The 12,644-nt window shown below is 63.7% G+C and overlaps 1 protein-coding gene across 1 annotated transcript; it reads right to left on the bottom strand.

The window, feature by feature from the left end:
• Positions 1-16: 16 nt before the first annotated feature.
• On the bottom strand, positions 17-11,835 carry ADCY6 (adenylate cyclase 6). The gene is made up of 21 exons (XM_041472564.1): positions 10,999-11,835; positions 9,416-9,565; positions 9,207-9,328; positions 8,987-9,098; positions 8,794-8,921; positions 7,784-7,942; positions 7,553-7,694; positions 7,343-7,471; positions 6,861-6,886; positions 6,614-6,761; positions 5,867-5,964; positions 5,706-5,793; positions 5,516-5,632; positions 5,276-5,434; positions 3,976-4,151; positions 3,865-3,894; positions 3,175-3,304; positions 2,380-2,643; positions 1,425-1,629; positions 761-885; positions 17-676 (listed from the first exon to the last, which is right to left on the bottom strand). Exons 1-21 carry the CDS (start codon positions 11,830-11,832, stop codon positions 548-550), a joined length of 3,471 nt encoding a protein of 1,156 aa, XP_041328498.1. The 5' UTR covers positions 11,833-11,835; the 3' UTR covers positions 17-547.
• Positions 11,836-12,644: the final 809 nt, after the last annotated feature.

Raw genomic sequence — 12,644 nt, 5'->3', positions numbered from 1 at the left:
AAGAAAAAAAAAAAAGTCACTTCATTAGGTTTTTTTTGCATTTAAAAGGGGGAGGGTCTTTCCCCCTCCCCTCCCCGCCACAGTTCCCCCGGAGGGAGCTGGGACCCCCGGGGGGTGAGGGGGCTGCGGAGATGCTGGGCCTGCTCCTCCCCACCCCCGCAGGCGGCACTTCAATTTGGCACATGGAGGGGGCTGGGGACCCCCCCGCCCCCAAAACCCCCTGCAGTCCCTTTTCTTTGCGGGGAGGGGGCCCATCTCCCCTCTTTGGCACATGGGGGGTTCAGCAAAGGAATGGGGGTTACCATGACCCCCTCCCACAAAAAACACCCCGGTGCAGGGCTGGGAAACACCCCCTAAAACACCCACGGAGGGGGGGCACAGGATTAACCTCCCCACACCTCCCAACCACCTCCTTGTGTCCATTTCTCCCTTTTTTGTTTTTAAATACGTGTATTTGGGGATTTTTCCTTTTTGTTTTTTTTTTTTGCCTGAGCTCGGCACAGGCTGGGGGAGTCCCCGGCATGGGGGGACACCATGGCGACCCCCCCTAACTGCCCCCAGGGCCCGCATTGAGGAAGTAGGTGGTCATCTCCCCCTTGCCCTTGACCTTGACCAGCCCCCGGCACTCCAACACGTAGCCCTTGGCAGCCAGCACCTGGTACAGGTCTGTTGTCACCTGGAGCAGGGGACACAGGGGGTAAGGGTGGGACCTTGGGGGTCTCTGAGCAGGTGTCCTGTGTCCCTCCCACCCCTGACTGACCTGGATGCGGTCGGGGACCCCAGTGCTGTCCATGCGGCTCGAGACGTTGACGGTGTTGCCCCAAATGTCGTACTGGGGCTTGCGAGCCCCGATGACCCCTGCGACCACTGGGCCCATGTTCAGGCCTGGGGGGACAGGGTTGAGAGTCAGGGATGACCCCCACACTCGGGGAAGAGGGAAAAAGAGGAGTGAGAGGGGAAAAGAAGGGGTAGGGGTGAGATTGGAAAAGGAGAGGGTGACAGGGAGAAGAGGAATGTGGAGGAGAAACGGGAGAGGTGATGGGGAAAGGGGAGGTGAGAGAGGAAAAAAGGGGAAAGAGACGTGAAGGGGGAAAAGAAGGGATAAGGGGTGAGATCGGAAAAGGAGGGAGAGATTGGAAAAGAAGGGGTGAGGGGAAAGGGCAGGCGAGAGGGGAAAAGGGGGTGGGGGGGAAAGGGGGACAAGAGGGGAAAAAGGGCAGGAGGGGAGAAAAGAGGGGATAAAAGCATAAAAGGAAAAGGGGTGTGAGAGAGGAAAATGCGGTATGAAAGGGAAAAAGAGGTGATTGGGAAAGGGAGCGGGGAGAGTGAGGGAAAGGGGTGCAAGAGCCACCAGCACAAAGCCACAAACAGCATGGGATGGCTGGAGGTGCAGAGGGGCGTGCAAGGGGTGTGCAAGGGCTCACCAATCTTCATCTGGAAGTTGTTGAAGGAGTGCTCATTGATGTACTTCATCTGCTCCATGAGGTGCATGGCGTAGTCGGCCAGCGCAGCGATGTGGCTCCGGCCCTCGCGGTCGTAGGTGGCCGCGTTGAGCCCCGATGCTGCCATGTAGGTGCTGCCAATGGTCTTGATCTTCTCCAGCTGCCGGTACTTCTGCTCGCTGATGATCTGGGGGGACGGGCTGGCGTCACCCCCACAGCACCTCGACAGGGTGATGGCCACCCCAAATCCTGCACCCAGCCATGCATGCTGTTCCATGGCTTTTCCAGCACCCTGCACTGTGGCTCCACCAGTGCTGCTGCACAGCCTCTCAGCACTCCATGACCACATCCCCTGCACCCCAGCCTCCTCTGTGGCATTCCACAACCTCTCCACCACCCTCTGCACACCATCTCCTGCAACTTGTCCCAAATAGGGTGCTCTGCAGGCTCTCCATAACTGGTGCATCCCATCTTGCACCTCATTCATGGTGTTCCACAGCCTCTCCTGCAACCCATGTCTGTGATCCCTGCACCCCATCCTCATGCATGGTGCTCCACAGCTTCTCCAGCACCCCATGCACTCCATCTCCTGCACCCTGTCCCCAAACCTGGTGTTCCACAGCCTCTCCAACACCCCATCTTCCTGCACCTCATCCTTGTGCACTCCATCCACGCTGTTCCACTCCAGCATGCCCTGCATCCATTCTGTGGCTCCATGAAAGCTGCTCCATGGCTTCTCCAAGGATGAAGTACATCCTGTACCTCATCCCCACTACTCCACTGCCTTTTCAGCACCCCCACGACCACATTCCCTGGACCACAACCTCATCCCCACTGCTCCACAGCCTCTCCAGCACCCCACGAACCCCATCTGCTGCACCCCATCCCTGTGCACTTTGCCCCCATGCACCCCCTTGCCCCTTCTCTGCCCCAGCACCTCATCGAAGTCAGCGATGATCTCGTTGAGCAGCCGCAGACACTCCACACCCTCGTTGTTGGCCTCCAGCTCCACGTAGAACTCAGAGAAGTTGCTGATGGAGGCGAACATGACGGCCACGCACTCGCAGGACTGGTAGTAGAGCTCGTCGTTGCGCCGCTCCCGTGCCAGAAAGTGCGCGGCCACGTCCTTGGGCAGGATGTTGTGCAGCAGCCGCCGGTTGTAGGCCTGGAGCTCCTCCATCTCCTCCTTCTCGCCCGTTGCCTGTGGACACAGAGCCAGGTGGGAGCTGCCACAGGACCCCACAGCCACCCTGGCATCAGGGTGCAGGGAAAGGGTTGCTCCCAACCCCATGGTCACCCCAGTCCTGGGGTGCAGGGAGAGGGTCGGTCCCAGCCCTGCCTTCGTGTCAGGGTGTGGGGAGGGGGATGGTTCTGGCCCTGGATTGGTCCCTGTCCCATGACTGCCCCGGTTCTGGGGTGCAGGGAGGGTCAGGCTTGGTCTCAGGTTGGAAGGAAGGGGTTGATTCCAGCCTCAGAGTCATCCTAATCCCAGGGAGCAAGGGAAGAGGCAGTTCCCATCCCATGGTCACCCCAATCCCAGGGAGCAGGGTCAGTCCCAGTCCCACAACCCCCTCAGTTCTGGGGTGCTGAGAGGGATCAGTCTTCCAAAGTATGGGAAGGCATCAATACTGACCCCATGGTCACCCCAGTCCTGGGGTGCAGGGAGGGGGTCGGTCCCAGTCTCAGGATGCAGGAAAAGGGTCGTTCCCAGCTCCCCACACCTTGGTCATACCTGGAGCTTCCAGAGGAAGTCGAGGCGGGCGGTGGACTCAACCTGCTGCGCGTGCAGGTACAGGGCGAGCGCGAACACGGCCAGGACCACGGGGGTCACGTAGCGCAGGGCCACCTTCCCCTCTGCTGGGCTGCAGGACCCCCAGGACCCCTGAGGCAGGCTGAGGGACCCATCCCTGCCACCCAGAGATCCCAAACTGCACCCAGACCCCAGACATGCACCCAGACCCCAAACATGCACCCACCCACTCCATGGACACCAAATCTGCACTCGGAGCCCAAAGTTCTTAGTCATCCACCCAGGGGAACCCCAAATGTGCACCCAACCCCAAAGATTCACCCACTCATCCAAGAGACCCAAAACCTGCACTCAGACCCCAAAGATCCACCCAAACCCCAAGACGCACTCACCCTCTTCAGGGACCCCAAAGCTGCATCCAGACCCCAAACATTCATCTTCCCATCCCAAGGACCCTAAATCTGCATGGCAGACCCCAAAGATCCACTCACCCACCCAAAGGAGCCCCAGATTTGCACCCAGATCCCAAAGCTGAGCCCACACCAGAGACCCTGAGGCTGTACCCACCCCCCCCATGCTGCAGCACAGACCCCCCCCCAAGGGACCCTCCTACTTTTGCCCACCCTCACACCCCTACACCCAGGTCCCCACTGGCTCCAGTTTCCCACTCACCACTCTCCCTGGGTCACATTGAAGGGGGGCCTGTGGGGACAGGAGCCAGGGGTCAGTGGAGTGCGGACACAGCTCCAAGGTGGGGACCCCTGGGGGACTGGGGGCACTCACAGGGCATTGGCCAGGACCAGCAGGTCGGCATTGTCAAAGAGGGCTGCGTGAGGCCCCTCCACCAGCAGCAGGAACGTGGCCTCGATGCCCACCATGAGCAGCAGCTTCCCGATGCTACTGATGTGCAGGAAGACGGAGCAGGCCAGCAGGCTCAGCACCACACTGTAGCTGAAGTACTGGGGAGCACATGGTGGGGTGCAGCAGCACCCGAGGAACACCAGGTGGTACCCAGGAACACCAGATGGCACCCAGGAACACCAGATGGCACCCCTGGGATCTTTGCAGCACCCTGGGAACCCCAGATGGCACCCCAGGAATCAGGACTGACATTCTAGGAACCCCTGTAGCACCCCTGGAATGCTGGATGGCACCCTGGGAACCCCTGTAGCACCCTGGGAATACTGGCAGGCACCCCTGACAATACTGCAGGCACTCCTGGAAATCCCTGATGGCACCCCAGGAACCTCTGCAGCACACTGGGAGCCCCAGATGGCACCCCAGGAACCCCAGCCCTCACCCCAGGAACCCAGGATGGAACTCCTAGGGGACCCTGGACAGCACCCCAGTAACTTCTGCAGCAGACTGGGAACCCCACATGGCACCCCTGGGAACACCAGCCAGCACCACAGAACCCTGAAGCACCCCAAGAACCCCAGGAACCCTGAATGGCACCCTGGGAACACCAGCTGGGAGCCCAGGAACTCCTGCAGCACCCCAGGGACCCCAGAGCGCATTCCAGGAACACCTGCAGCACCTCGGGAACACTGGATGGCACCCTTGGGAACTCTGCAGCACCCCTGGAACTCCTGCAGCACCCCAGGAATCCCAGCACCTCCCCACGCCCACAGGGACCTTGCACCCCTGGGGACACTGTGCCAGCACCCAGCAACCTCAAGGGCTCAGTGCCAGCACCCACTGAGGACCTTGGACCCAAGCGACCTGTTCCAGCACCCCGTGTGTGTGGGGACCCTGTGCTGGCACCCTGCACCCCAGTGCCAGCACTCTGGGGAACACTGAACCCTCTGGGACCCTGTGACAGCATCCTTAGGGACCCAGTACCTGCAGGGACCCCATTCCAGTTCCCTGAATCCTCAGGGACCCTGTACCAGCGTGTTTGGGGACACTGCACCCATGGGGACCCCGTGCCAGCACCCCTGGGGACACAATACCTACAGAGATCTGTGCCAGCATTCCTGAGGACACTACACCCATGGGGACCCTCTGCCAGCACCCAGGGAGGACGTGGCACCAGCAGGGACCCCTGTGGGAACCATGCCCTGTGCCAGGCAGTGCCACTCACCTCGGGGAAGTCACAGGCCAGCCCGTCACCGTGGCAGGAGCCCATGGGGGTGCCCAGGGAGAAGTTGAGGGCGCGGAGCTGGCAGGGCCCCACGGACCCGGGGGTGATGTTGAGCTCACGGGCAGCACAGTCCCGCAGGGCCACGCGGCTGCAGGAGAACTGGGGGGCCAGAGGGGTGTGAGCTGGTGCCCTGCAGCTCCCCGCAGCCCCCCAAAACCCCCCAGACGCCCGTGATCCTACCATGTTGACGAAGGCAGCGATGAAGACGAGGAGGATGGTGAAGACGGCGATGCCGGTGCTGCGGGCACGGGACTGGACGATGCCACGGGAGAGCTGCTGCAGGGCGGAGGGGAAGACCTGGGGGGGCACCAAGGAGCCTGTCAGGCATGGCTGAGCCCCCCAAAAACCCTCCCAGCCCTCAGGTACTCACAGTGACGCAGGAGTAGATGGCACAGATGAAGAGGATGGCAGCAAGGAGGATGAAGATGCTGACGTAGACCCCGAGCATCAGCGAGGAGCTGGGGAGAGGTGGGAGGTGAGTGATGGGGTTGGGGGATCAGAGCTGGTATTTGGGTGGGCTGCAGCACTTACTGGGGGAACACCAGGATCTGGAGGCAGCAGATGAAGCAGAAGACCAGGAGGGTACAGGCCACGTAGCCACCAAAACGGTCATCAACCTTCTTGGAGTACTGAGGAGACAGGGGGAGGTGGGATAGTTGGATGGAGAGAGGGGGGACCCCAGGAACCCCAGGAGGATCCCAAGGGAAGAATGGAGGTGGGACTGAGGGGACACCAGTGAATGGGGTGGAGGGGAACGGGGGGAACCTGGGGCTCAGGATGGAGGGAAATGGGAGGACACCAAGGGATGCAGATGAAGGGGGACTGGGACATCCCAGAGAATGGGATGGAGGGGGACAGGGGCAACCCCAAAGGGTGGGATAGAGGGGAATAGGGAACCCCAGGGGATGCAAGAAATGGGATGGAGGGAAAAGGGGGGACCTCAGATGGTGGGGAAAAGGGTGACAGGAAGACCCTGGGGCATGGGATGGAGTGGGATGAGGGGGACTCCAGGGATCAGGATGTAGGGAGGGGATCCCAGGGGATGGAAGGGGAGAGGGGGAACCCCAGGGGATGAGAGGGGACAGGGGGGACCCCAGGGGATGAAATGGAGGGGATGAGGCTGAGAAGGGGGAGGGACAATGAAACCAGCACAGAGGAGACCCTAAGGGATGGAGGAGAGATGGGAGGACAAAGATGCTGATGGGGCCAGGGCAGAGGGGACTTCAAGAGACAGATGGAATGGTGGGTCCAGAACAAAGGGAACAGAGGGCCCCCAACCTTCTTTTCCAGCTCAGGGGTCTGGAAGGTGAGCAGGAACTTCTTGACATGGTCCTTACGGAGCTGGTCGATGCTGCGGGCGTCGATGGCCCGGCTCAGAAACTCATCCACCTCATCCTCAGGGTTGAGGGCCTCCTGGGCACCACGGCTGGGGAATGGGGGGGATCAGGACCCTCCCAGGCTCCCAGCTCTGCCCAGGGAGGGGCTGGTCACAACCCCCCCAGCAGCCAAGCAGGAGAACACTTACTTGTCCTTGCTGGAGTCATCGATGCCCTGGGAGACACAAGGGAGGTGTCAGAGACACTGACGTGGATGGGGGCAACCCCCAAGAGTGACAAGGACATGGGGCACCCTCCCAGGGTCACCCAGGATGGAGGACAGAGTTCTAGGGGTAAATGGGGCATGGGGTCCCCAAGGGTTTTTGGCAAGGACAAGAGGGTCCCAGGGGTCTGCAAAGGGAGGAGGGGTCTAGGGGGGGATGTCTAACACCAGTGAGGATGGGAGACCCCTGAGGGTGCCCAAGACTGGTGAGAACAAGGAGGATCTCCAAGGTCTGCTGAGCACCAGGGGCCACCCAGGAACTCCCTGAGGCCTACAGGCAGTGGAGGAAGCCACGAGGGCTGCGGGCAGGGCTGGGGAAGCCACTGACAGCCACGGAAGGGCAGCGAGTGGCTGATAGCACCGTGGTGAGGGTCCCCCGTGCCCGATGCCCTCCCCGGGGCTGCTCACCATCTGCCGGAAGGCCTTGGAGTCCTTGGTGCGGGAGAAGGAGCGCTCGGGCACCCAGCGTGGCACCAGCCCCTCGGTGGAGTTGGCACGAGTGCGCTGCAGCTTGGCCAGGATGGCTTTCTCCTCCTTCTGCAGAGTGACACAGGGCCATGAGGGGGTGACCCCAGCTTTCCCACGCCCCTGCTGCCCCTCAGACGACCCCCAACTCACGCGCTTCTGGCTGCAGCCGACGATGAGGAACGTCTCGATGTTGTGCTCCTTGAGGTAGGCGTTGCGCTCGCCCCCGTGGCCCGGCTCCACCTCATAGTCCCCGTTCAGGTACTGCAGCGTTGCCCAGGTGATGTGGATGCGCCTGGGCATGGGGGGATGAAGGTGCTGAGCCCTCCCTGCCCAGCGCCCTCCACCTCAGACCCCCAGCCCAACCCCCCCTGCCCGGCTCACCCAGCTTTGCCACCCGCTTCCATGTGGTTGGCGAGGGTGACATCGTTGGACCAGACATCAAACTGCCACTTGCGCAGCCCCAGGACGCCGCAGTGAACCCGCCCGCTGTGGATGCCCACACGCATGTTCACGTTCACCCCCGTCACCTCACGCACCAGCCTGCGGATGGCACCAGCACTGTGTCACCCCCAGGTGCCTTGAGGCATCCCCAAGCAGCCCTTGGCCTTTCAGGAATTCCAGGCACCACAGCAAACCATTGGCAACAGATACCTCACGGCACTCCCAGGCACCCCAAGGCCTTTCAGGTTTCCCAGACACCGCAGCACCCCAAGGCAACCCAAAGGACCACTGCACTCACAGGCACCTGAGACACCACAGCCCACCCAGGCACCTCATGGCACCCCCAAGCACCCTATGGCACCCTCACCTGCCCCATGGCATCCCCAAGCACCCTATGGCACCCTCACCTGCCCCATGGCATCCCCAAGCACCCTATGGCACCCTCACCTGCCCCATGGCATCCCCAAGCACCCTATGGCACCCTCAACCACTCCCCAAGCACCCCATGGCACCCTTCATGGCACCCTGGGGCACCATGTCACCCCCAAGCACCCCATGGAACCCCTAGGCACTGTGGACCCAGACTGGTGAGTACTGGGAATGTGCCAGCACCAGGAATGGGATCTGTGCCCCAAGCTGAGGTAGCACCTGGGACTTGCCAAAATTGCAAACCTCCTCCAAGCTGCACTGGCACCAGGGACACACCAGTACCAGACACAGCTCCTCAGGGTTGTGGTGGCACTTGGGACATGCCAGCCCAGGAGATGCCATCCCCCACATTGTGATGGCATTGGGGACACACCAGCACCAGGGTTGGATGCAGCCCCCCCAAACTATGGTGGCGCCAGAGATGTGCCAGCCCAGGGGATGGGCACAGCAGAGTCAGGTGCAGCCCCCCAGGCTGTGGTGGCACTGGGGACGGGCACTGTCCCGGGCTCTGCCCCACTCACGAGATGGCCTCGATCATGTCCACGCCCATCTCCACGCAGCAGTGAGCGTGGTCCCCGCGCGCCTCCGGCAGCCCCGACACGCAGTAGTAGCAGTCCCCCAGGATCTTGATGCGCAGGCAGTGGTTCTCCTGGGGGGCACAAGCAGGTTAGGAGGGCTCCAGGACCCCCCAAATTCCCCAGCCCCTCCACTCACCGCAGCCAGCTTGTCAAAGCGGGCAAAGAGCTCGTTGAGTGTCATCACCAGCTCCTGGGCCGTGCACTGCGAGGCCAGGCTGGTGAAGCCCTCAATGTCCGCGAAGAGGATGCTGCCAGGAGGAAGAGCACGGGCTGGGGATGGCCCACACACTGCCCCAGACACCCTCCCCTGGTGATGCCTCCCCCAAAGCTCACCCACACCCCCGTCCCAACAGTACCTGACGTTGTCATGCTTCTGGATGTAGATCTTGTGGAACATCATGTCCTCCTTCTTGGTGTTGATGTCCTCCTTCATCTCCATGGCCACATGCTGTGGCAGCACTGACAGCAGCAGCCGCTCCTGCAGCCAGAGCAGCCCCATCAGCAGGGCCAGGGTGCTGCTGGACCCCCAGCTCAGCAGGGGGACCCCCGGGATCCCCCATCCCACCTGCTGACGGTTCTCCCGCTGGAGGTGCAGGCGTGCCTGGATGTAGCCACGGGTCTCCTGGAAGGCCTGGCGCTGCGACACCTCGGCCGGGTAGTGGGTGCAGACCCCCACCACGTTGGTGCAGAGGAAGATCAGGGCATTGGCGCTGAGCTGGGGGGGAGGTGGGCTCAGTGTGACCACCTGGGGACCCCCAGCCAGCTCTGCCACCCTCCTCTGCAGCACAGAGCCTTGGCTTTGGTATGGTGGGTGCTGCTAAGGGGAGGAGTGGGGGCTGCAAAGAGGGGGGTGTGGGTGTGGGAACGTGGGGGCTCAAGGCAGGGTGACATGGGTTCTGGGACACAGGGCAAGGAGGATGCAGGGGACAGGGTCAGGGGGATGCAAGGCACCAAAATACATGGGAAAACAAGGCAAGAGGGCTGCAGGGACATGGGGGACTTGGGGCTGTGAGAAACCAGGGAACAGGGGATGCAGGGACCTGGGGACACAGGATGGGGGGCAAAGGGGACATGGGGACACAGGGTAGGTGGGGCAAAGGGGACATAGGATAGGGGGATTACAGGGGCCTGAGGACAGTGGGTAGGGTGGCAGAGGGGACTTGGGGACACGCATAGGGTGAATGTGGAGGATATGGAGAGCCAGGGCAGGGGGAACATGGGGATGTGGGGATGTAGAAAACCAGAGTGGGGGGATCTGAGGATACAGGAGCCAGGGGTGCATGGGGGCCTGGAGCGTGGGGGTCATGGGGACGCCCTCGGGAAGCAGAGGAAGTCAGAAAGCGGAGATGACTGCGGAGGGAGCTGCGGTTTCCCCCGTCCCCATCCCCCGGGACCAGGGCCAGGGCTATTTATAGCGCTCCAGCACACTGGGACACTGAGAGCAGAGGCCTCACATCCCCTCCCCGGCCCCATCGCATCCCCCGGAGCCCCATCGCTCCTGCCCTGAAGGGGTGAACCCTCCCCAGGGGGGTGGCCCTTCCCGTGACCCTGCTGGCCTCCGATGTCATTGTGTTCCTCGCCCTGTGCCCCGCGGGGACAGCACGTGGCCCTGGCCCTGGCCAGGCAGGGCGAGGGTGACGGTGACGAGTGGCTCTGCTCAAGGAGGGGGAGCTGCTGGGGCTGGGAACACGCGGCCACAGGGATGGGGGACCCCTCTGCACCCCCTGTGCAAGCAGCACCCCGCTGGGAGCACCCACCACCTCAGAGGGGCAGGACAGGGGACACTGGCAGTGTCCCAGCCCCCCTGGGTGACAGCCACTACCCTGCCCTGGTGCCCTGGACTTGCGTCCCTCCTCGGGGGTTTCCGCCAACCCTACAACGGGGGCTTTGTGGGTGCCCCTTCCTCCCGGTGCAGCCCACAATGCTGGGTCTGTGCCGGCATGAGGGATCCACCCCGTCCCACCACGGGATCCCAGCATGGCACCTCCCCCGGGGCCCCCTATCCCCGGGTAGCCAAGGGGCCTCTCCTGCATCTAGAACTTTCCACAAAGCACAAAAAAATATCCCAAATTTGCAGAGCGGGATTCAGGGATGGGAGGTCCCACCTGCAGGTGGGCGGGGCTCAGCCCCTCCCAGGTGTGTCCCTACCTGCTTCCAGAGGAAGGGGTCGGCAGCGTTGCGGTGCCAGGCGATGGCGAGGTGCAGGGCGGAGAGCAGGACCCCGGCGAGCACGGCTGCCCGCATCCGCACGGGCAGCAGCGTGTAGGTGATGTAGATGAAAAAAACGCTCCACCAAACGCCCTCGGCCGCGCTTCGGGGAGCCACGGCCACCGTCCCCAGCGCCTGCACCCCGGCCAGCAGCCCCAGCACCACGTAGCTCACCACCCACATGTAGTCCTGGGGGAAGGCGCTGCGACTGCACAGCACCATGAGGAGCAGGAACAGCGCCGTGGCACCGGCCAGCGCGGCGGCCGCCGGCACGTGGGGGGCACCGGGCAGGCAGAGGAAGAGCAGCATCACCCCGCAAACCAGCACCAGCACCCCCATCAGCACCGTCAGGCTGCTCTGGTTCATCTGGAAGAAGTAGCGCTGGTAAAGCCGCTCCAGTTTGGCCGACTGGAAGCGTTTGGAGCGGAAAACCTGGAGCAGGCGCCGCCAGCACTCGCCGGCCGACGGCCGCCCCCCATGTCCCCCGGCTCCCTTCGGCCCCTTGGCCTCGCCGTCCTCCAAGCCCGTGTCCACCGATTTGAGTCCCAGGTCGCCCGCGGGCCCCTTCTTGCCGTAGTGATCCTCCTGCCAAGTGCAGCGCAGCCCCCGGGCGGGTCCCGCACCCCGCTCCATCTCAGGGTCCTGCAGGCAGCTCATGTAGCGGGGGCCACAGAGGCCGGCTCGGGACCGGGGGCCCTTCTTGCCGTTGCGCTCCCCCCATGCCGTCTTCCGCTCGTCCACCTTGGGCACCAGGATGCCGCTGAACCACGACATGCTGTGGGCACCGAGGAGGGGTCAGCGCTTGGTCCCCCACCCTGACACCCCAACAGAGACCCCCGGTGTCCATGGGGGTGCGAGGCCGTGCAAGGTGCGGAGGGTCCTGATGTCCCCACCGCCACCCTGGGGATGCAGAGCCCAAGTCCCAGCTCTCCCACTGCCCCCATGGCCCCTGTGGGAACGGCCGGTGCTGGGTTCCCGGTGTCCCGGTGCTGGGTGCCCGGTGCTAGAATCCTGGTGCACAGCGCTGGGTTCCCGGTGTCGGGTTCCCGTTGTCCCGGTGCCCGGTGTCCTGGTGCCCGGTGCGTGGCCCTGCCGAGGCCGCCCCGAGCCCGCCCTTCCCGGTGCAGCGACCTGCGACAAAGCTGGAACCGACCCGGGCGTCCCGGCCCTGTTTGTCTTGAACGGCGGCCAACGGGTTTTACCGGGCACGGCCGCCCCGGGGCACCGGGAATCAGCCGGGACGTGGCAGCCGGTCCCTGCTCCGGGCGAGCGGCGGTGGAGAACGGCCACCGGGAAGGGCCGGCCCCGGTGGCGGCGGCCGCCTCCCTCCTCCCCTCCCTCCCCGCTCCGGGCACGGGAGCCCCGCCGAGCCCGGCCCGTACACCGGGACCCACCAGCGCCCTCCGGTCGCCGCACCGGACGCTCCCACCGCACCGGCAGCTCCGGCCGCACCGGACACCCCGAGCACCGCGCAGCCCCGCGGGGCCGCACCGCTCCCGCCGCCCGGGGGCCCAGCCCGGTGTCGCCCCCCCGCCCCGATCCCGGTCCCAGTCCCGATCGCGGTCCCGGTCCCGATCCCCGACGCC

Source organism: Pyrgilauda ruficollis, unplaced genomic scaffold (genome assembly GCF_017590135.1).
Source record: "Pyrgilauda ruficollis isolate IOZ18807 unplaced genomic scaffold, ASM1759013v1 scaffold293, whole genome shotgun sequence".
NCBI lineage: Eukaryota > Metazoa > Chordata > Aves > Passeriformes > Passeridae > Pyrgilauda > Pyrgilauda ruficollis.
Note: the sequence above shows the minus strand (reverse complement) of the source record. Positions and strands in the feature narration are given on the sequence as shown.

Coding starts and splice junctions, on each gene's coding strand:
- ADCY6 (XM_041472564.1), bottom strand. CDS start 11,832: ATGTCGTGGTTCAGCGGCATCCTGGTGCCCAAGGTGGACGAGCGGAAG. Junction 7,943..8,793: donor GACATGATCGAGGCCATCTC/GTGAGTGGGGCA, acceptor TGCCATCCGCAG/GCTGGTGCGTGAGGTGACGG. Junction 7,695..7,783: donor GAAGCGGGTGGCAAAGCTGG/GTGAGCCGGGCA, acceptor CCCCATGCCCAG/GCGCATCCACATCACCTGGG.